This window comes from Dermacentor variabilis, unplaced genomic scaffold, assembly GCF_050947875.1.
Source record: "Dermacentor variabilis isolate Ectoservices unplaced genomic scaffold, ASM5094787v1 scaffold_16, whole genome shotgun sequence".
NCBI classification, from domain to species: Eukaryota; Metazoa; Arthropoda; class Arachnida; order Ixodida; family Ixodidae; genus Dermacentor; species Dermacentor variabilis.
In genome coordinates this window covers 1,677,501-1,698,165 of record NW_027460324.1, presented here as the reverse complement: position 1 = coordinate 1,698,165, position 20,665 = coordinate 1,677,501, and the positions used below count along the sequence as shown (strand labels likewise).

General features: G+C 46.8%; 1 protein-coding gene across 1 annotated transcript in view; it reads right to left on the bottom strand.

Moving 5' to 3' along the window:
* The window catches only part of LOC142568094 (uncharacterized), a 350,446-nt gene that overhangs the window by 276,802 nt on the left and 52,979 nt on the right, over nucleotides 1–20,665 (bottom strand). Inside the window, exon 5 of the mRNA XM_075678185.1 lies at nucleotides 9,827–10,023. Coding sequence (XP_075534300.1) covers nucleotides 9,827–10,023 — 197 coding nt within the window. The remainder of the gene's footprint in view (nucleotides 1–9,826; nucleotides 10,024–20,665) is intronic.

Below are 20,665 nucleotides of genomic sequence, written 5' to 3'. Positions count from 1 at the left end.
TTGCTGACTTGTTCGTGTATGACCAACACCTCCTAAATACTTCAAGCCTGTGCGCTGCCAGATGTCACGTGAGCGACGTTACATCCGGTAGGCGATCGCCTCCGGTAAGCGCGCGTTAGAGAGCGAACAAAGCGAACCCCCATAGTTGGCGCAGCAGTGCCCGCACTGGACCAGCAGCAACCAGCCCGACGTTGTATGCATCGTTCTGGCGTGGTTTTGTGTTTCTGTACTCGGTGTGCGTCCCTGCGCGTGATCAACGCGCGTGGTGGTGCATGAGCCATGAATTGTGACTATCAGCATGCCGTACAAGTGCTGCGTGCCGAAATGCCGGGGAAACTGCGACGAAGGCTCGAAAATTCAAGTCATCTAATTACCAAAGGACGACGCCCAGCGAAACAAATGGCTGCGTGCCATGCCACGCAAGGACTACCAAGTTACAGCTTCTTCAAGGGTAAGGATTGCTTTAATTAGCTTGTGTACCTTCATGCGCGCTTTTACGGTGCGCAAAGTTCACTGTCAGTGCGAACACATTGAGCGTTAGGCCTAAAATCTGTTGCATCATTGAGAGGGACGAGGCGTTGGAGGGATTCCAACAATGCTTCCTACGGCTGACCGACGAAAATCGTCGCATTCATATTTCGCGCAGAGAGGGCGTAAAGCAGCCAGAGTTGGTTTTTGCTAGTTTTATGTCGTATATTTGCCAAATTGTGTGAGATTAATAGTCAAATATGAAGGATGTCTTGCAAAGAAAAGGTGTCTACGTAACGCCAGCTCTCCCCGTTGAGCGCAGTCAAGAGCTCTCGACGTTCCTTCTGCAGTTGGGAAGAAATAGCACTGCGGCTCGAGCTGTAGGGAAGTTACTTTTTCAGTCAAACATCGCCGTAGACGGTCCCATCTCCGATCTATTCTCTCATGCAAGTACGCTGTCAGTTTGCCGTAATAAAAAGGCTGACTACTAAATATTACGTTCTGTGCAATGATTCGCGCGAGCATGAACCAGCTAGTGATACCAGTGGTTTTGAGCGGCCCAAACGTTTCTGCTATCTGCAGGAAAAGTAACTGTCATGGAAGCGGAATCAAAGCTTTATTTCTTGAAACCAGACATATGGCCATTGATTTACGCAGTTGGTGACGCTAAGCTTCATTGGCGATGCTTTCGGCTCCCGTCATGTCATCAATTTGGTGTTATGTTGGGCAGCCGTAACATTTAGATTTGCTCTCATAGTTCATTTGCTTAACCTGCCTGTTGTATGTTCTTCCATGCTCTTCAGCCGCTGCGATTTTCGCGAAATGATCTTGCCGAGCTTAACGACAAGAATAATTGTCAAATAGAAGCATGCCTTTTAGATCTTTTAGCACACGCTAACTGAGGAGCACATGTGTTTTCTGTGAAACGTGTTCGTTCAGCCTGTGCTTGCATCTCGAAAGAATCTAATCTGCCAGTACTAGAAAAACTACCTTGAGCACACATACATAATATGAATACTATCCTTTCGGAGACACAATGGCATCGTTTTGTCATACAATCCCCTGTTTTCGGTTTTGCAGGTCTGTGCGCTGCACTTCTATGAGAGCTTTATTATAAAGAAGTCTGTCTATCATGACGAAAGGACTGGAAAGGTTATCGAGACCACTTAGGCGGTACCACGACTGGACCTTGGTGCTGTACATTCAATATTGAAAGACCGCCCATCATACTTGTCCACACCACAGTGTTACACAACAAGAGAGGAGCCACAAGATCGACTGCAGCGACTGGAGTCCTCTCACCTTACAAAGGCATTGGTGGATTCGTTGTCTTCATATAGGACGGAAGTTGGCAGGTATCAGTTCCAGGCAATAACAGAGCTGATGGCATGTCTGCAGGGATCCTCGTTGCCAGAGAAGTGATCAGTACTGCATACATCGTCGAGAGTAATGTTCCTTTTGCCAACTGGAAGCACCATACCAAGCATTGAAGCTTCTGCTGTGATCAGTGACAGTATGGACATATCTGTATGCCATCAAAAGGTCAAACTTACCAAAGGAAATGACTATCCTGTCCGCAGCAAAGTTCTGGATATGAGATGCAGCCTAGAAGTTCTAGAGGCTTTGTCTAAGTTTGAAACACGATTTATTATTCCTGAGGATGTGGTAAAAGCTGTCGATACCCTGCTCCACGTTTTGAAACAGCAGCTACCAGTGGAAACTAGAAGTGTCCTCAAAACGCTGAATGAACAGCTGGAAATAGTCACAATAAAAATGCCCAGATATTCTCCACATTTGATGGTTATTGCTAGTCTTCTCTTTACAACATCGCGCCACGCTTACAAAGTCCTGCGACACGCAGGTGTTACTACACTTCCTCACCCAGCAACCACCAGAAAGCTTTGTGCATTGTGAGCTGTCACCCTAAGGAAAGAGGGATGAACATTTTTTGTCTTACATGAAGAAGCGCGTGAAGTGTCTCCAGCCTTACTAGCGCATACTGACATTGATGCTTGATGAAATTAGCTTGAAACCATTTTTCGATTACAAGGATGGCAATGTTTGTGCAGCTGCCTTTAACTCCTCTGACGTTGCCACGACGGCCCATGTCCTTATGCTACGAAGTTTGGTTCCATCTTTTAAAGAGGTCGCTCACATCCTTCTTGTTAAAACCATTGACGCTGCTATGTTGCATAATGTCGCCATAAAAGTGCTGACTGGTTTGGAGTCGCACGAGTACAAAGTAGTATGTATTGTTACTGAAAACAATGCTATTAATGGAAATACAATGTCAAGCTTTTGCAGTCTTCCAAAGCTGCAGTTTGTGTATCCACATTCCTGCGACCCGGCGAGACCCCTGTTTTTCATTGTTGAAACAGGCCACCTCTTGAAATGTGTGTGGAATAATTGGATAAACCAAAAAAAATCATGGCACCGATTTCTATTACCCGAAGTTTGAGATGGCTGGTTATACAATTGACAGTAGTCAAATCCTGTGGGCTTCGTATGAAGCACTGCGCAGACAACAGAAACTGGAAGAAGGGTGTTGGCTAAAGTATGGCCACCAGCTAACCTCAAAAGCTTTGAATCCGTCAAAGTTACAGCGGGAAAATGAAGATTGCACTACAAGTATTCAATCAATTTACTGCAGAAGGGCTTCTGGCGAATGCCAATGGCATTGACAGAGCATCATAAACTGCGAACTTTATCCGTATTATCGTTCGCTGGTGGTAAGTGGTAAATGTCAAAACTTCTTCGAAGGGCTTCCGAAAACGTGACACTTTTCAAGAGCCAGGGAAAGCAATGGCAAATGACGAAAGAATCCAATTTCTTGAGAAGATTGCGGCCTGGCTAGACATATGGATTGCACTAAGTTTTGACAAAGTGTTTTTACTCAGTGAAACGGTTAGTGCCTTGCGTCTTACGTCCTGTGGGCTAATAGAATTCTCTAGCTACTGCTTTAAGGAACTTAAGATGCGCTACCTGCTTCTGGAAGAAGTTCAGACCCATCCACTTGAGGCGAAGTTCGGTCAATAAAGGCAACTTGCGGGCGGCCAGTACCATGTTTCTATTCGACAAGAGTACGATTGTGAGGAAAAACTTCGTTTGCAAAATTCCCTGCCTATTCTACCAACTGAACAGCTCAGGCTTCCTCAACCGAGCACGTGGCAACAGCACAACTTTGATAAAGCCTTCAGCATTGAGGTCACAGGTTCTGACCTGAACCTTTGTCTTCAAAAATCCCAGCGATCACATATGTACTACCTGAGTATTTTGCTCATGCTACTTCTAAGGCACAGAAATGTGAAGAATGTAAAAGAAACCTTGTGGCGGCTAGGAAAGTGGAGGAATCCCGTGAAGAAAATAGCTTCGTCGACGCCATTAATAGGGGTGGTCTTTGTTTTCTAGCACCAGTTGTTGTAGATGCTGTGATGTATGCGCATGCAGTAATAGAACAACTTCTATCTAAGGAACACCGCCTTAGGTTCTTGAAGTTAGAAGACCAGCGCACTGCTCTGATGTGCTGAACAACAGAGGTCTTACCAGAATTTGAAGACTGACACATGCCTGAATGGCCATAGACTTGAACAAGTCATGGACCTGTTGCTGCATTCAGCAGCGAACGTGCTTCTAAATAACATGTGCAAAAGGAAAAACCACCTTCTGTCAGCGTCATCTCATAACGCGGAATTAAAGAAAAGGAAGCTAACTGTCCTCTCTAAACTGTCTAACTCCCAAGGTTGAAGACTGGGCGTGTTGGTGTAGCATATTAGAGGCTGGATGTTGTAGGTTGGAGGTTGGGATATTAGGTTGGATGCTCGTCAAAATGTTGCGCAATCCAACCTATAATATGTCTGTCTTCTGCTCTTTTCTTCAATTTTGCCTGGGTAATTTGCTGTGGTTCCAGTGTTTTTTGGATAATTTTATAATTGCAGTTTAATACATCGCTAGTTAGTGTGTTGCTTGTATTTCTATGTGCATGTTTGCATGTGGAGTGTTTATTGCTTTGATTTGCTTTCGCAGTGCCATATTTTCGAAAGATTCAATTTCTTAATTCTAGTCGTTGTAATTCTCTTGAAAAAAATATGTTTTGTGCTTATTCTGCATATTGCTCGAAATTTTTTGTATTCTTTTACTGAGAACCATGATTTCTTTACTACTTGACGAATCACGTACACACAGGAGATAGCTTGCATTGCCCATAGCTGCGCGTTGCTTCATTACCTTGAAGATCTTTGTTGCGGTGACCTGTTCTTCCCCTATATGTGACACGCTCCAAATGTTAATCTCTTCATATTGATAGGGCATGTTTGTTCCACAAGTCTGTGGTTGCTACCTTGCAGTTCAATTTTGTTACCCTGATGCTTTATTACTTCTTTCACTGTCTGTGTTTTAATATTGCGTTTTTTATGGTGCCTTTGAATACCGGTTGACCAATAAACAGAAACTTGTCTTTTGGTTGACGACGTTAAATTTTGCTTCATTCTGGAATTTTGAGCACACAATAAACAGCCCCGTGGGAGCAACAATCTTAGAAAGCTGCAGTTGGTACTATTATACATTTTGCATGAAGGTGATGACCTGTTGGTTTTGCCTCCATCATCGCGAATTCACGTGGCGCGCGTAGATGAAGCAGAAGCCGGCCAGACAACTGCACTGCAGAAGTCGCCCCGCGTTTTGTATCGCCGTTATTCATTCACCTAGAGTACTTCGTTGACCTTACTAACATCTTTAAAAGAGTGAACTGCAGCTGATCAGGCCCCTAGTTCTTTCACAGCAAGTTCTGCCTTTCTTTATAAATGAGCGCATGCCTATGTTTTTTTCACGCCTATATAGCGCTCCCACTCGCGCTAAATACAGCGGTTGATAGAAAGGCACTAAACCATCCTAAAATAGCGACAACAAGCGCGACGGTGGAAGTGAGCGACGCGGCCATCCGCCTACCGGATTTTACGTCACTCGCATAGCACGCAGGCCTAAAGTTTTTAGGAGGTGTTGGTATGATTCGTCGGAGTTCCGGAGACAATGAGGACTCAGACGACTAGGTAGCAGGCATAAGGGAGAGTTGGCGCGCGATTTCCTCGCGAACAAATTTTTTGATTTGGTCGAGGAACGAGGAGTGGGCAGTAGGAGCACTGAGACTGTCGGTTAGGGCTGAAATCTTGTCGTCCAGCGCGACAGGTCGGCGCGTAGTAAGACGTAATCTAGAATTGCTAGCTGCCGAGCCGCAAATCGGCACTTCTTCAGCTTTAGTTGTAGCCCTGCGTTCCTTAAACACGTTAAAACAGACCGAAGCTATGGAAGGTGCGTGGTAAAGTCAGGAGCAAAACCAACAGCGTCGTCAAGATAGCACAAGCACGTGTGCAACTTCAAGCTGCGCAGAACTGTGTTCATCATGCACTCAAACAGTGCGGGTGCATTACAAAGTCCAAAAGGCATTACGTTAAATTTGTATAAGCCGTCGGCTGTGACAAAAGCTGTCTTCGGCCGATCGGCGTCTGCTATGGGCACTTGCCAGTATCTGAACGCAAATCTATAGATGAAAAGAATTTGGCGCCTTGTAGACTCTCAATCGCGTCGTCTATGTGCGGGATAGGGTAAACGGGCTTGAGAGTAATCTTCTTTAGGCGGCAGTAGTCCACACAACAGCGCGCAGAATCATCTTTCATCGTAACAAGGACGACAGGGGATGCCCATAGACTGCTCGAAGGTCGCATCATCTCGCGGCGAAGCAAGTCGCCAAGTTGTTCGTTGATTACACGACGTTCTGCAGGAGGTACAAGATACGGAAGTTACCGCAATGGTGGTTGTAGGTCAGTATCCATGCGATGTGTAACAGATGGCGTCCGGCACAGGGAAGATTGCTCTACATCGAAAGAAGAACGAAATTCTTCTAGAAGGCACAAAATCTGAGACCGCTGCACCGGTGTAAGGGCATCGCCAATAGAAGAACCGAACACATCCCTGGGTGCTAGGTGACACGTAAAAACAGCACGGAATTCACTGGATCTAGCACAGTAATCATCATTGGGCACGTCCATAACTCGTACGTCTTCGATCGCTTCTACATTGCCAAGACATTCCGCTCGGAGAAGCAACACAGGGCGTAGAAACGGATATCAGTGATGCCACTGACATCCTGTCAGTGTCACTGTCAGCGAAACGTCAGTGATGTCCACTGACGCAAATGTAGCAGCAGACGTTTCCGAGTGAGAAAGCGGTCTGATGGAGAGAGTAGCACAACAGCGTCTGAGATTCCGCTGCAGGATATCGGCATGACCATTAAGGCGTTCGGAGGAATATGGATGTCAGCTTTGACAAGTCATTTCTTCGAAAGTGAAGCATTGTTGGTGAGCGGCAAATCTAACAGCAGTAAAAGTTCTATTTCGGCCCATGCGCAATGAATAACGGCATTGTGGCGCGAGAGAAAATCCCAGCCGCGGATAACGTCATGAGAGCACGAGGAAAAGACAATGAATTATATGGCGTATAGAGCGTCGGCAGTGGTAACACGAGCAGTGCAAGCCGCCAAGGGGTGAGCATGACGAGCACTGGCTGTGCGGAGGGACAGTCCAGAAAGGGGTGTCGTGACTTTACGAAGTAAGCGGTAAAGCTTTGCGTTGACAGCACAAACGACGGCTCCAGTGTCCGCGAGTGGAGATCTGCGAACACCGTCAACAAACATTTCGATTACGTTCGAATGACTGCGATGAGGACTTTCACATATCGACGTTGTCGAAGCCCTTGCCTCTCGGACTGCGACGATTACTTTTGCTCGTCCCGAGATACGGAGCGAGCTCGCATCGGCGACAGTGAGCGGCAGCGTGGAGAAGGTGAACGGCGGGTAGTTGCGGTCGGGCGCAATGTCGGCGCCAGAGCCGACGGAGGGCCGTCATACGGATGGTTTGACTGGCTTGTCACGTGTGGTGCGGCTTTAGGCAGCTGCACACGATTACAAAAAGCATGCGACGTGACCGGCGCAGGCGGACGAAAGCGTATTGGTCGGTTGTAAGGAGTACGCCACTGGCTCGGCGGGGCAGCTCCCATCCATGTCACAGGACGCGTTGTACGGGGCGGGTGCTGACAGGACTGCACGGCGGGCGGCAGTCGGGGTCTACGCAGGAAGTCGGCAGAAAGGAGAGGTATACTTGAAGAGAGTGGCTGGGTCCTCGTGATGACTTCAGCGTCAGTGGTGCAGCTGCAAGGAGATGTTGGCTCAATCGTGCGAAGGAGCGGATGCATCAACTTCGACGCAGGTTTTTAGCGAAGGATCTCAACGAGAGCTGGCGTGCAACTTCCTCCCGAACGAACGTTTTCATTTCAGCAAGCAACGCTGACTGGTCGGATACGTTAGCCAAACAAGCTAATGAGGTGTTCGAGCGAGGAAGGGCGACGTGTCAACGAGCGCTGCCAGTGTAGCTCCTCGTAGTTTTGGCATGGTGTGATTATGTGTGCCACGGACTGAGGATTCTTGGCAAGTAGCACGTTGAAAGCATCTTCCTCTATCCATTTTGACACATTTATGATTTTGTGAGACTCCGACATCATCGCGCTGACTTTCTTACACAAGCCCTACACATCTTCTTTGTAGCTGGTGAATGATTCACCCGGCTGCTCTGCACGTTCTAGAAAACGCGATTCCGCTCGCAGCTTGCTCACAGCAGGGCGACCAAGCACAGCCACTAAAGAGGTCCTCAACGAGGACCACGTCGGTAAGTCGGTCTCATGGTTGTTGTACCAGAAACTGGCGGCGCCCGCGAGATAGCTAGAAGAGCGCGTTGCTCAGTTTGGCGGGATCGTCGCATCTATTGCGGGCGCTTACCCTTTCATATGTGGTCAGCCCGTCCTCGACGTCGATGTGGTCCGCGTTGCTGAAAATGGCAGGGTCCCTGTGGCGAGGTACGCCAGAGCACGGGACTAACGGAGGAGGCGCTTGCTGGGATGGAATAGGCGGCGTTTCCAGGGATGTGCCTTCAGGCATGGTTGAGCGTACAGTACGGGATCGAAGTTCCAAGGTTGAAGTTGTAGGCCGAAGCAACTTCCACTTCTTGTAAAGTCGTTGATTAGACACCATCGGCTGCGCGGACCATCATCGCAGGGCACGGACTCTCAGCATGAGCGGCGTTCCTCGAGAACAGCGCTGGAGAGCTTGAGCCACTAGAAAACGATGGAGAGGATGGCCCACTATAGTGTTCCTCTTCCTCGCTACAAGTGAATTATAACTGCTTGACTGATCTTTTTCCCGATTTAATCGATGCTATATATTTTGTTCTGCAGATGCATAGCAACGCCGTAGCTGCCTGTAGAGGACCTGCAAACTAGGTTTGCATTTATTCCGGGAATACGGAAGTTGGCAATCCTAGGAGGCGCTGCTACTTGTCAGTTTAGGCACAACCTAATATATATCATGCACTAAAGTCGCAAAGTTCTGTAGAAGTACGCGGTCTCCATGCTGGTGACCCAGCTCCGCAGCGTCCATCGCGTCAAGCTGATCTTGTCATCTCCAAATTACTCGCTTGGCTGTCAGATACTTTGTGGTTTGCTCAAAACACCAACATAACCCTACCCCCACTGCTAACCTCTGTTAAGGTATGAGCAGATGTAGCTGGAGAGTTGCGCTGTGGTCAGCAGTTATTCCATTTCTTGCCTTCCATTGATGTGATGTAAAATTAAAGATGCAGTCACAGAGGCATGGTAAAATTTAGTAACATCGCCGAACTTTATTGTGTTTGGTATAAAACCATATATTTTTACCATTTACTTTACAGCGTCTCTCTATATTATCGCGGACTTGTACGTTCAGTGTAGAACGGAGATTTACTATTAACAGCAGCGGGACAGGAAGACATCGGACAGCGCAATAAAGAGCCCGCTTTGCTAAAAATTACTCAGAAAGGAACGGTTAGTCGGGCTAGTTGGTATTGGCTCGAGAATCGGTGCGGAATTCTAGCATTAACTACAGCGTTAATTGCGTGTAATGAGTTTACTGTGAACGCTTCGTCCAACTACAATGTCTGAATATTTTCTGTGTTGCGCGAGTTATCAAGTAAATACCTTAAGAGGAAAGCAATGTTTACGACAATGGCCCTACCAGCGCTTTCAACTAGTCATGGTGAACATGGAACGTCCCTGCAGCATTAGCACTGTGCTTTCTAGCTAAACATGGTGCCACAAGATGTCGCTACCGGTGTTGCTGCTGCCACACATTTCCTCGGCAATCCGGCAAGGAGGAAAAGGTAAGGCGTCTGCAGACACACGATAAAGGTATCTGTAAGTAACCAAGGCCAATTTCAACGACTTTCGCATCCACAATCATCAATGTGTGGGCCCTGTGAAGAAGCGCCCGTCTATACTCTACCTCCTTGACGACAGCTGCCAGTGCTTGGTAGACGTCTTCCAAGCTGACATCCCTGTCGGCGGGGTCCAGCGACAGGGCGGCGTCCACCAGCCTGTCCAGCGACGGAGGAATCTCCGGCCGGCGGCACAGTCCACGGTGCTCCTGTGTCAGGGCGCTCTCAACCGCAGCGCGATCCGCGGAGCCCCACGGAACTTCTCCTGCACGTATGAGCGCAATATCGGCTCTGTCCCTTACCAGCTCAGATGACTTGGCTCACGTGACTTGGCTTATTCAACATAACGAGTAATAAAACCGCACAACATAAACTTTCGATACAGGGTCAAAGTTATCGCGATAGAAAATGACAACCTTGAATTTCTAGATTACCTTGAAGAAGACGGGGACCGGAAACGCGCACAATTGTGATACATTAGACTGATTCCATCCTACCATGTTCCAGCTTGGTTTTGCAGCGATGTGAATCCTTCTTCACATGAGAACCAGAGAAAGCCTGTCCCAGCTGAAAACGCTGGGCGCTACCAGAGCAATCGATATACGATCGAGATTCTGTGGCATCTCGTCGTGCTTCTAGCTAGAAGGTGAGAGCCCCTCCAAGCACTCTGAGCTGCAACACGGTGCTCTGACTGATCTAGGCGAATGTGGTCCGATCGCTCGATGTTGACCAGTGAATGTAATGCCCCTTCCCTTCCCCCCCCCCCCCGCGTCCAGAGCCGGGGCGTGGAGGCAGGGGGTGGAACACATGCCGACAAAAAACTATATGTGTCAGGATGCCAAATCAGCGCTACAAGACATGTTACAGACTCCTCCCAGTTCATTTCCAAATTCCCTATTTCTGTCATTCGGGCCACTTGACTGGCTGTACCAGTTCCGTTAAGATGGCTCCTCGACGACTGCTACTACGACAACAACACGCTCTTTGGTTCCCTCTTATACACCTCTCTATATATACTCTGGGTCAAAATAGGATTACAGCATAAATTCATACTGGTATGCTGGGGTGCTATGCAGGATGCGCCGAGTTTCTCGTTCACCCGAGTTTTACCCGAGTTTGCTCGACGGCAGTCAGTGAACGGAGATAGCGCGAAACGCGCCGAAGGTGCAGGCAAAAAAATATGTAGACAAGAAGCCGCGTACGACAACATGAGCGCACCCTGCGCGGCACGCTGCTTCCACTTTTCAAGCGCAGAAGGCTGCACAACGAAACGCGTCAGCGCCGCGTATTGTTATCAACGGATTATCGCAACTTAGCGATACTGTGACTGTCGCGCTGTCTGTCTGCACACTTGCCGTGAGCCGCTTGCCACGCCTTTCCCGGGCGCGTCAAGGGCGTGCCTCCTCTTTGGGGCGCTATCTTTCTTTCCTTCATCGAATGCGAACAGGGTACATGCGGCGCATTCTTGCACCTACACTTTCACTCAAACGAATACGTTAAAATACAACAAATAAAATAACGAACGTTTTTATTTCTATAAGTATCTGTTTTTCGTTTTCAACGCTAGAAATTTGTGATGACAAACGGAGATCGAGCAAATTATTAAATTTTGCACTTCTTGCCGCGAGTGGCGACAGTGAGGCGAAAGCTTAGAACCGGTACATTGAAGGGTGTCGCACGCACGAGGGCGTTCATACGGTGATATGTCGCATAGGGGCGCTGCAGAGCTATTCTCAATAATGTCGGTCATGATCCATGGAGGGTCATGGTCACTCTTTCACTATTAGGGGAATAGAAACGCAGCGCCGCGGTACGGCTGTTCATCGCAGGCGCTTCACTAGGCCATCAAGGCCCCCCGCTTTATCGACTAGAGGCCACACAACGGCTGTCGCTGGGAAATGGCGGTATGTTATTTTAGAGTGCGTAGTGACGCAGTTCAGTGAAAATGTACCAGTTTATCGTTATGCGCGAAGCATCTGCGATACATTGCGAAAAGTGCGTGCTTCTCCAGTGACACAATTCATCGCTTGTCATCGCTTGCCCAGTGAAGGTGCCTCTGAGCGCATGTACGCAGTATATGAGTGTGTTGTGCAGTCGAAGGTGCTTGCGGATTACCTCTTCTGGAGCCAGCAGCGATCGCAGATGGATATTGTAACGACACCGCAGCACTCGCATTTGGCAGGTGAGGGCTCTTGTGTGCAGTTATGAAATCAGATTTCGAACGGAGAGAGGTGTTGGAACTGTTGAGTGCGCAGTGCTTGTGATGAAGAAATGCCATTGCACTGGGTCTAGAAGAGCGAGCGATTCTCGGACGCTGATCGTGTTTACGACGCTGTGGCTCCGTTTCATCACCGATGACAGAGCAGCCATCTCAAACGACTGCTGCAATACGCACTCCTCAGCATCGTCGTCCGCCTCGCCGCATCGACGCCTTGTGAGCAGCTACAGTGACGCGCCGATAATTATTTACTGTGCGCTACGCGCCACAATGTAGGCAATGAAACCGTGTTGTGCGGCCATCTCAGCCCGAGAAGATGTACGCATAAACCAGCGACAGTCAACGCTTTGTTTTTGATAGTGGTGCTCAGTACATCACCGATGACAGTGCGTTGTGCGCGTTTTATGTCGGCGGTCAAGATTGTTGATGCCTCTCAGCTCGACACCGCGTCGCTCTTGCCGGAAGATAAGTTAGGCGTGGCCCAACTGTAGTGGGTGCGCGCACAAGAGTTACATGCCTCGCGCGGGGCGTGACCTCTGGTTTTGATTGACAGGCGAACTCGTGTTAAACTCGTACATCGCGAAACCCCCTCCGAGTTCAACTCGGAAACATGGCGGCGGCAGCAGCAGCCTGTTTCATTGCATCCAGCGGCAGCAAGCGTCAGTATGACCGTCCGGACCCGTTCACCTACATGACCGACGGGAAGTTTCAGCGTCATTTTCGCCTGTCGAAGACATCAGTGCGCTGGCTGTGTGACGAGCAAGGCGAAGACTCTCGTCTGCGGAGACAGCGTGGCGGGCTTCATTCGCTCACCGTCGTAGAGCAAGTCATCTGTGCGCTCCGTTTCTACGAGACTGGGAGTTTTCAGAGAAGCGTCGGCGCCGAGCGTTACATTGGACGCCATCAAACTACTGTTAGCCACTGTGTCAGAGATGTGTCTGACGCGCTTATCGATGCGGCAGTGCGTAAGCGGTGGCTAGCTTTCCAGAATACTGCGGCTGAGCGGGCATATATAAAAGAATGCTTCCTACTTCGTGGGAACATTACCAACGTAGTCGGGTGTGTCGACGGAACGTACGTAGGAATTAAGGCGCCTTCAATGTCAGCGTTACTGTGATTAACATTGAAGCAATGTTTAGACACGTCATATTGCCAAATTTGTCACTTCTGTGTAGCCGACTTAAATTTTGTGTTAGCGACATCTCACATGCGGCTGCTTATGATACTGATTTTTTCGCTGGTTGACGACTTTTTGCCGATTGTTCTACTTGTCTGTCAGGGTGCCTTCCAAATGGCTCACTTTCTTGGGAAAGAGGTTAAGTATAAATAGATAAATGGATATCACAAATTGTGTGAAGTAACCTATGAATCCTAATCTCATAAAGAACTTGGGGTTCTTCATTGGTGAAGTTACTTAGTATGCACAATGCTGAATTTTGGTCATGCGTAAACTATCGGCCGCACTATGAAACAGCGAGGCATTGCACAATTTGTTGCAGCGCGAGATGTGGATGTTGCGCCAAGCCGGTTGTACCTGTGCATATGTGGCGAAATGAAAATGCATTGAGAATCTTAGTGTGTTGGCTTGCATGAAGAAAATACTTCAGATTGTTTGCTCTGTTCACCGTCGATGCATGTGCCAGAGGTTCAGTGTATCTTCTTTTTTTTTGGGGGGGGGGGCGTTATTCTGGATGGATAAATTGTACATTTTCGTCTCATAATGGGGCTCTAATTCTTAAGCAGTAGAATAATGCACATCCAATGCTCTGCAGAACTCTCTGTACGTGAAGATGTCATGAACCACCAAGGCAAAATTACATATCGGGAGAAATGGGGTGCAGATGCCAATGAAAAGTGGGTCTTCAACCCACCATGATAAAAATAAAAATTGCAGAGCAAATAGACCATTTGTACAGCTTTAGAGCAATGATTACACAAAACGTGATATGCTCAAACGAGTAAACGTTTGCCGCAATGCCAAAGTAGGCTGAGCGACATGCAGCGTATATTGGCATTGAACATGTCTCGTAACCGTTATGTTTATTGTAAGCCCTCGCTGTCACACCTTTCCCTCGGCCACTCCCTTTACTGAAACGTGGCACTGTCTTTCCATTGGTGTCATGATGATAATGGTAACGGCATCAGCAAGGCTGGTTAATGCTTGCCCCTTTGATTCCTGTGAGTTTAGTGGTAAAGAATATGGCCCGTGCATACATACACCTGTGCTGCAAAATTTAACATTTGTGATTTTTTGGAGAGCTAATTTGTGTTGGGAAATTTCAAAGATGTGCAGCATTGTGGCCTAATAACTAGAGCATTGGTGATGTTGAAGACAGGGTGTATTGGTATAGTAGCTTGAAGTTTAATTGCACAACAATTTGATGGGACACAAAGAAGAGAAATACACACAGCAGAATGCTTTGCTGTGTGCGTTACTTTTTTTTTGCCATTGAATTGTGTGATCCAACTTCAAATAGAGCATTGGGCTTCCTTGGTGCAGGACCGAGGAAGTGTGAGCTATTCGACAACATGCCAGTGCGTTGCCACACAATTATGGAAGTCGGAAGGTTTGCAAACGAAGCTTTGCTTTCAAATCCACCTGCTCATGTTATACAAGCACTGATTGAAAGAACCATCATACAAAAATAATGGTGAAATAAATGGCCTGTGAAAAGTGTAATTTGTATATTGACACTGTTGACATAATAGGTGCCATACCGGCCTCAAAATTGTTCTGTACAGAGCAGTTTGTTTCCTATGTGAAGCACAACCTCCGATTACATGCTGTGCAGACAACCAAGCTCAGTTTGTTTTGACGTGCTACACAACATTCACTGTAATCTGTTTTTGATTCTAAAGAAGTGCCAAACACCACCTCTTTTTCAAGGACGTCATGGGAATATTTGGTGAGACCTTTTGCCGCCCCTCATAATGGAAGTATGGCCAGCCAGCTTTGCTTGGATGCCTTTATAGATTTCTGCTCCTGATCATTTTGTGCTATCAAGTTGCAGAAGTTTATGCAACTGGTGCAAGGCATTACGTGTTTCTATAGTCGGATACAACTTTAGGAGGCTGCGGAATCTGCACATTAAGGCAGGTGAACACAAGCCTGCACCAATGGGCACGCACTCTAGACTGACATTGTGCCGCCGGACAGACTAATACCTGCTCGTTGGAGAGGGACTATTTCTTTAGACGTGGAGGCAATCGGCTGCTGCGCTTTGGTCATCTGGGCGGGGCATCTCCTGTCTTCTGAAGTTTTTTCCGACTGTAAAGGATGCTGCTTTTCATACAACACAAAAGGACAACGTGTACAATTATATGGCCTATGAAATGGATACATCAGAAGTGTGCTATGCAAGGGCTTAAGATGTGTGAAATATAGTGCATGCAATTATAAGACAATGTTAAAAATATGTGGTATCGAACATGCATGTAATGGCACATTTGAGTCGGAGTGTGTTGCAGTCATATGCACAGTCTCTAGGTGATAGCATTATTAAGCTCCTGCTGTTTCCTGTCTTCATTGTGAATTACACAAACCGTTCATCTTGTGGCTAATCAACACGCACTGTATTCTTGCACATAGAAAGAACAAACAGCACGATGATGTGTATGCTGCATTAGTGTATTTTTTATTTACATGGTCCAAGAGTGGCACAGGTTGTCTTACGTTTTTGCCTATTTTGAAGGGACACCAATGCATGTTACAAGTCTCCTAATATGCACAGCACAATGTTTACTGCAATAATTTTATTCCATTTTCTTGAATAATAAACAAAATATTAAACTGAAAGCTCCTTTATAAGGTGCCTTCTGTGGGCTCGACAGGAGAGCAGTGAGGGCACTGATACTACTGTTGCAGAGCAGCCCTCTGGACCTCTGCCACACTCTCAAGAGCACGTGCCTGGCACTCGCCTACTGCCACCAGGCAGTTGAGTGCCTCCAGCAGCAGAATGTTTTGCTGTAAAAAAGTGTATTGGAATGAATCAGCTGCATACAAATCATTATTTACAAAGAAAAATGCTCGTTGCACTATTAGTACTAAGTGCCCTTAACGGTGGAAGCCTTTAGTGTAGTATGCATAATTAAACAATGCGTTGGGACAACGTTGCTTTATTTTTCATAACTGGGGTTTTCTTTTTCAGAGCCAATTGTCATGTTGATTAATGTGCCAGCAGCTAAGGTGGCCCCGCACCTTCACGAGTCTCTACTGTCAGCACCAGAAACCTATTTTTGTTTGCTACAAAACAAATGCCTCACCCTACAATCCTGTCTTATACGAGCTGATTGCATCCTATGCCTACAAACATCATATTTTTGTCCCATTACGCAATTTTCTACCATCCTCGGCTGTAGTTCTCTCTCCTTGACATCCATTCTGTCGCGCTTATGTAATCACCTGTTATGAATTGGCAACAAGTGATCGATTACGTGCATGGACTACCTGCCGATTCCTTTTTTTTTCTTAATGTCAAGTAGCATATCAGTTGCCACGGTTTACTACGCCACTGTCTTCCTGCCTTAATGCTATCTCCAACAATTTTTGTTACTTCGCTTTCTGCACAGTCATTGACATCTCAAGTTTCTTTGTTGGCCTCCAGGTTTATGTCCCATATTGCATAAACGGTAGAATGCAATGATTCTAAACTTTTTTCAAGGATATCGGTAACGTGGCGATCACGATTCGGTAATGCCTTCCATGTGCTGTTCAACCCATGAAATTTTTGTATAACTTTCCTGCTTTATATCAGTACCTGCTATTGATATTTCACCTGTATACAGATACTCTTCCATAAATTTTGCGGGCTTAATGTCACTCATGAATTTCTGTAATCTCACCAAGTTAGTGAAGGTTACCTTCATCTTTTCCATATTTTCGCGGGCCCACTTGCATGTAGAAGCACGAACACTCATTGGTTCTCACTGCCTTCTTTAAACTGCTGGACATTCAGTTCGTTACTACGAAAGCGACTTAATGCGTGCACTCTTATTATGCTAAATATGAAACAGTAGAAATATACTTATCTGCAGTCTGTCGATGTCTCGTTCACTGTGTTGGTAGCGAGATCCATCGTTGGTACCACCTCCTTGTCGCATCGTAGCTATATAGGATGTCTGCCTTTTGCCCACACTATGTAATGTTCGTGACGCTCGCAGTCACGCAGAGTGGAGAAACTCAGCGCACTCGCAGAAGCAGCACCGGACAAGTTGTTTCTTCAGCACTGCGCCGTGAACAGTAGGTGCGCGTTGCGATCTGTAAAATCGCCGAAGCTATTGGCAGTCCTTCGGGGTGCACGGAAAGATCGCTCACAGAGGAACAGAACTATCCAAGAAATAGTGGTCATCGTCGAGCCTGATCACTACGTCGCGCACTGCAAGCTCGTTGTACGAGTTTGTTTACACTGGGCGCCTCCGATGCTTAGCCGCCATGCTCGCCCGGTGAATGGATGTGATGGCGCCACCACAGCGTTCCCTCGTGGTATAATGCGAAGCGTACTAAATTACAAATTAGTCTAATGCACTTTCAGTGTACATGTTGTAAGCTTTAAAATGCTTCTAAAACACGTTAAACTAACTAATAATATTGTACTAAATGCGTTTGTTTTATAACTCGCTTGTGCATGTAATACACTCGGTGGAACGACAAACAAGTGAAAGAAGGCACGACCATGCACCGACGATATGATCACGTGAACCCCAGTTTGTCGACCGCCCATAAGGCAACGCCCAAGGAATGATAGCCAGCCAGAGTGAATCTAGATAAACCAATGAAACTGAAGGCTTGTCGAAAGATAAACTGTGTCTCGGTACCATTCGTGCTTTCATCTTGGGGTGTCGCCAGAGTTCGTGAAGATCCCGAGTTTCGCCAAACTCGGCACATCCTGCATAGCACCCCTGGTTTGCTGTTGTTTTTATTTGCTTGTGTCCCACGCTTATGCTTCTACTAAGCTGTGGCGTCTCATTGTTAATGTGTGATTCAGGCTTCGTTCGAGAAAAGAAAAAATGGCCACACACCCAACGGTCACACGAAGCTACAAAAAAAGCCCATACAGGTTTCTCAAAAAGCAAGCTTTAGATATAAAGAAAAATGCGTCTTGGTACAGAAAAAAGTTGGTTTTTATGAACTTTCCACCACCTTGCGTATTTCCGTAGAACTGGAGCCGGATAACGTAAAACTATTCGAATATGTTTTATTCCAATCTCCTGACGTCAAATTTGCGTACCCGCCGACGCAAGCATCAGGCGGTCACCCACAGGGTTGTGAGAACAGACCAATGAAAGGCTCTCTTAATTTACAGGCGGTTAGCTTACTTTTTTTGCTTCGCAAACGAAAAACATTGCCTACATTGAGCAGTTTTTCGTTTGTAATTGGCTGCCAGGAGGCGAGGAGCACGTTCAAGTGGAGAGGGTGTCTATGGGGCGGAGCTAGCGCACTGAATATAGATAACCGGATGAAGAGGGTGGCGCCGGGGTCTGCGATTAGTCCGCTTTCCCTTAAGTAGCTCGCGGCGGCTGGCAGGAAATCACGGCGGCATGCAACGGAAGCTTAAGGATAACGCTAAAACAGATCCTCAGCAAAGAAGAGTTGGCAGAACGAGATGTAAACGTGCCGAAAGTGCTCGGAAACGTTACACGGCCACGCAACAAGCTTTATTATACGCAAATAAACCCATGCTTTCCGGCAGGTGCGAGTAGACAGTTCAGAACGGGGCAGCCTGCGGCTATTCAGACAGACAGTCAGTTTTGTTCGGCATATTAATGCATCTTTAACGCGTCACTGACGTGGTGAGCGTTGTGCTTTTGTGACATCGCGTGACAGGCAGGTGAAGCGGGTGCCGCCCGAAAACTTTTGACCAATAGCCGAGGGCTAATGGCTAAAATGCGTCGAATCAGAAACAACTATTTTTCTTTTCTTTGGTCCAAACATGGATAATCAGTGTGTACATGTCATATCAGATGTGGAGCTATCCCGGTTTTCGTGACGTCGTGTGATAGACAGGTGAAGGGCGGGTGGTCCAAAAATCTTTTTGACCAATCGCGGAGAGCTGATTGCAGAAATGGAATAGAAAAGTTTTGAATAGTTTTGCGTTATAGCGCCTCCGTTTTCCCCTATTCGCGCTATGTTGTCCATTGTGAGCTTTCAAATCAATTACTTTTTTTCTCTATGCTCTTATTGGCGCTGTATTTTTGTATTTGTTGACGAATTACTTGCGACTCTTAAATGGTCCGATCAGGGAGAATAGTATATTTAAATAAATATAAAGAAAAAAGGCAGCCTGCCCAGCCTATTCCCGGTGGAAGGCGTCGTGCACATATTTGCTGGTCCTGCTGTAGTGAACGTAGGACCACAAAAAAAGGCGTAAAATTGAAGCTTGGCACCAAAAATACGGACCACGTTAGCATAGCCTAGAACAGCAATATTGTGTAATTAGCGCCCTGGCAAAATTAAACCCATGTGCGCTCTTTCAAACTGCGCGTGCCTAAAAACAAAACCGAAAGTGTGGCATTACTGAATGAAAAGTGTAGACCGATCACGAAGGTACGGAAGCCTAAAAATAAAGTACAGTAAAGAAAAGAAGTAAACTAAAGGCTCTATGTAAGAGCAAGATGGCAATATATCAGAGTCCAGTGACGTAAGGGAATGTGGGGTGAATTAACAGTGGTTCACATCTACGAAAGAAAGATAAGGTCTTCTGGGGCAGCCTTTCTTCTTTCTTCCCCTCCAAATAACAAACAGTTAAGACAATAGAACCACAAGCCACGTGGTACAATGCGAAACTTTTGTTGGGGGCTAAGAAGACGCGGACAAAGAAACTAAGTACAGCACATACTTCGTACGCGCCTTGTTGCGCAAAAAGCAAAAAAAAAAACACATTTCACAGCGCTTATCCAACTAGCCCGAATCCCCACTTTCAGAGGGTACACTAATGCTTCTCGAAATAGCTTGTCGTTCGTAGATGTCAAGCGCCGTTGACTCACCGTTCTTTTTATGCGCAACGTCTCCTATATGCTTTGCAGTGACGTGATCGCGGACGCCTTCTTAGGGCACTTCCCGAGGTCTTAGCTAAACAAGAAATCCAGGGAAAACACGGGGAAGGCCGGAGATGGAAAATCTAGACGATGACCAAAACAAGAACAAGGCAAAAGCGGGAGCCAACGTTTTGATAAGTGGACTTGTATTTTTCAAGGCGACATATTATGTTATGTCGTCTTGAAAAATACAAGTCCACTTATCAAAACGTTGGCTCCCGCTTTTGCCTTGTTCTCGTTTCGCTCATCGTCCTGAACAAGAAACGTGACAGCACGGCAGACACGTCTGCGCCGAGGGACGAATCGACAACTGCGCTAATGCGGTGAGAAACTCACCATTAAATAGGAAAACGACGCACGCGTGATGATGTGGTGGTACGGTGCACAAACGTCATGCAGCCGCAATATGGGAGTACTAGCACGGTGAAAAGCTACGTCCGTGACATCACGTACTAAGTTATGCACTTTTTATCTTACACCTACAATTTGTTGACGTTGTGGTACGTCAAGTTCAGCATTATTATTGCGCTCGCATTCTTAGGATACTCCAAGCACCTTCTGGGGGTCTATCTATTTATCTATGTGCGTTTCTATCTACGAATATACCTGTCTGTTTATGTACGCTTGTATATAACTGTTTTCCCGCCTACCTGGG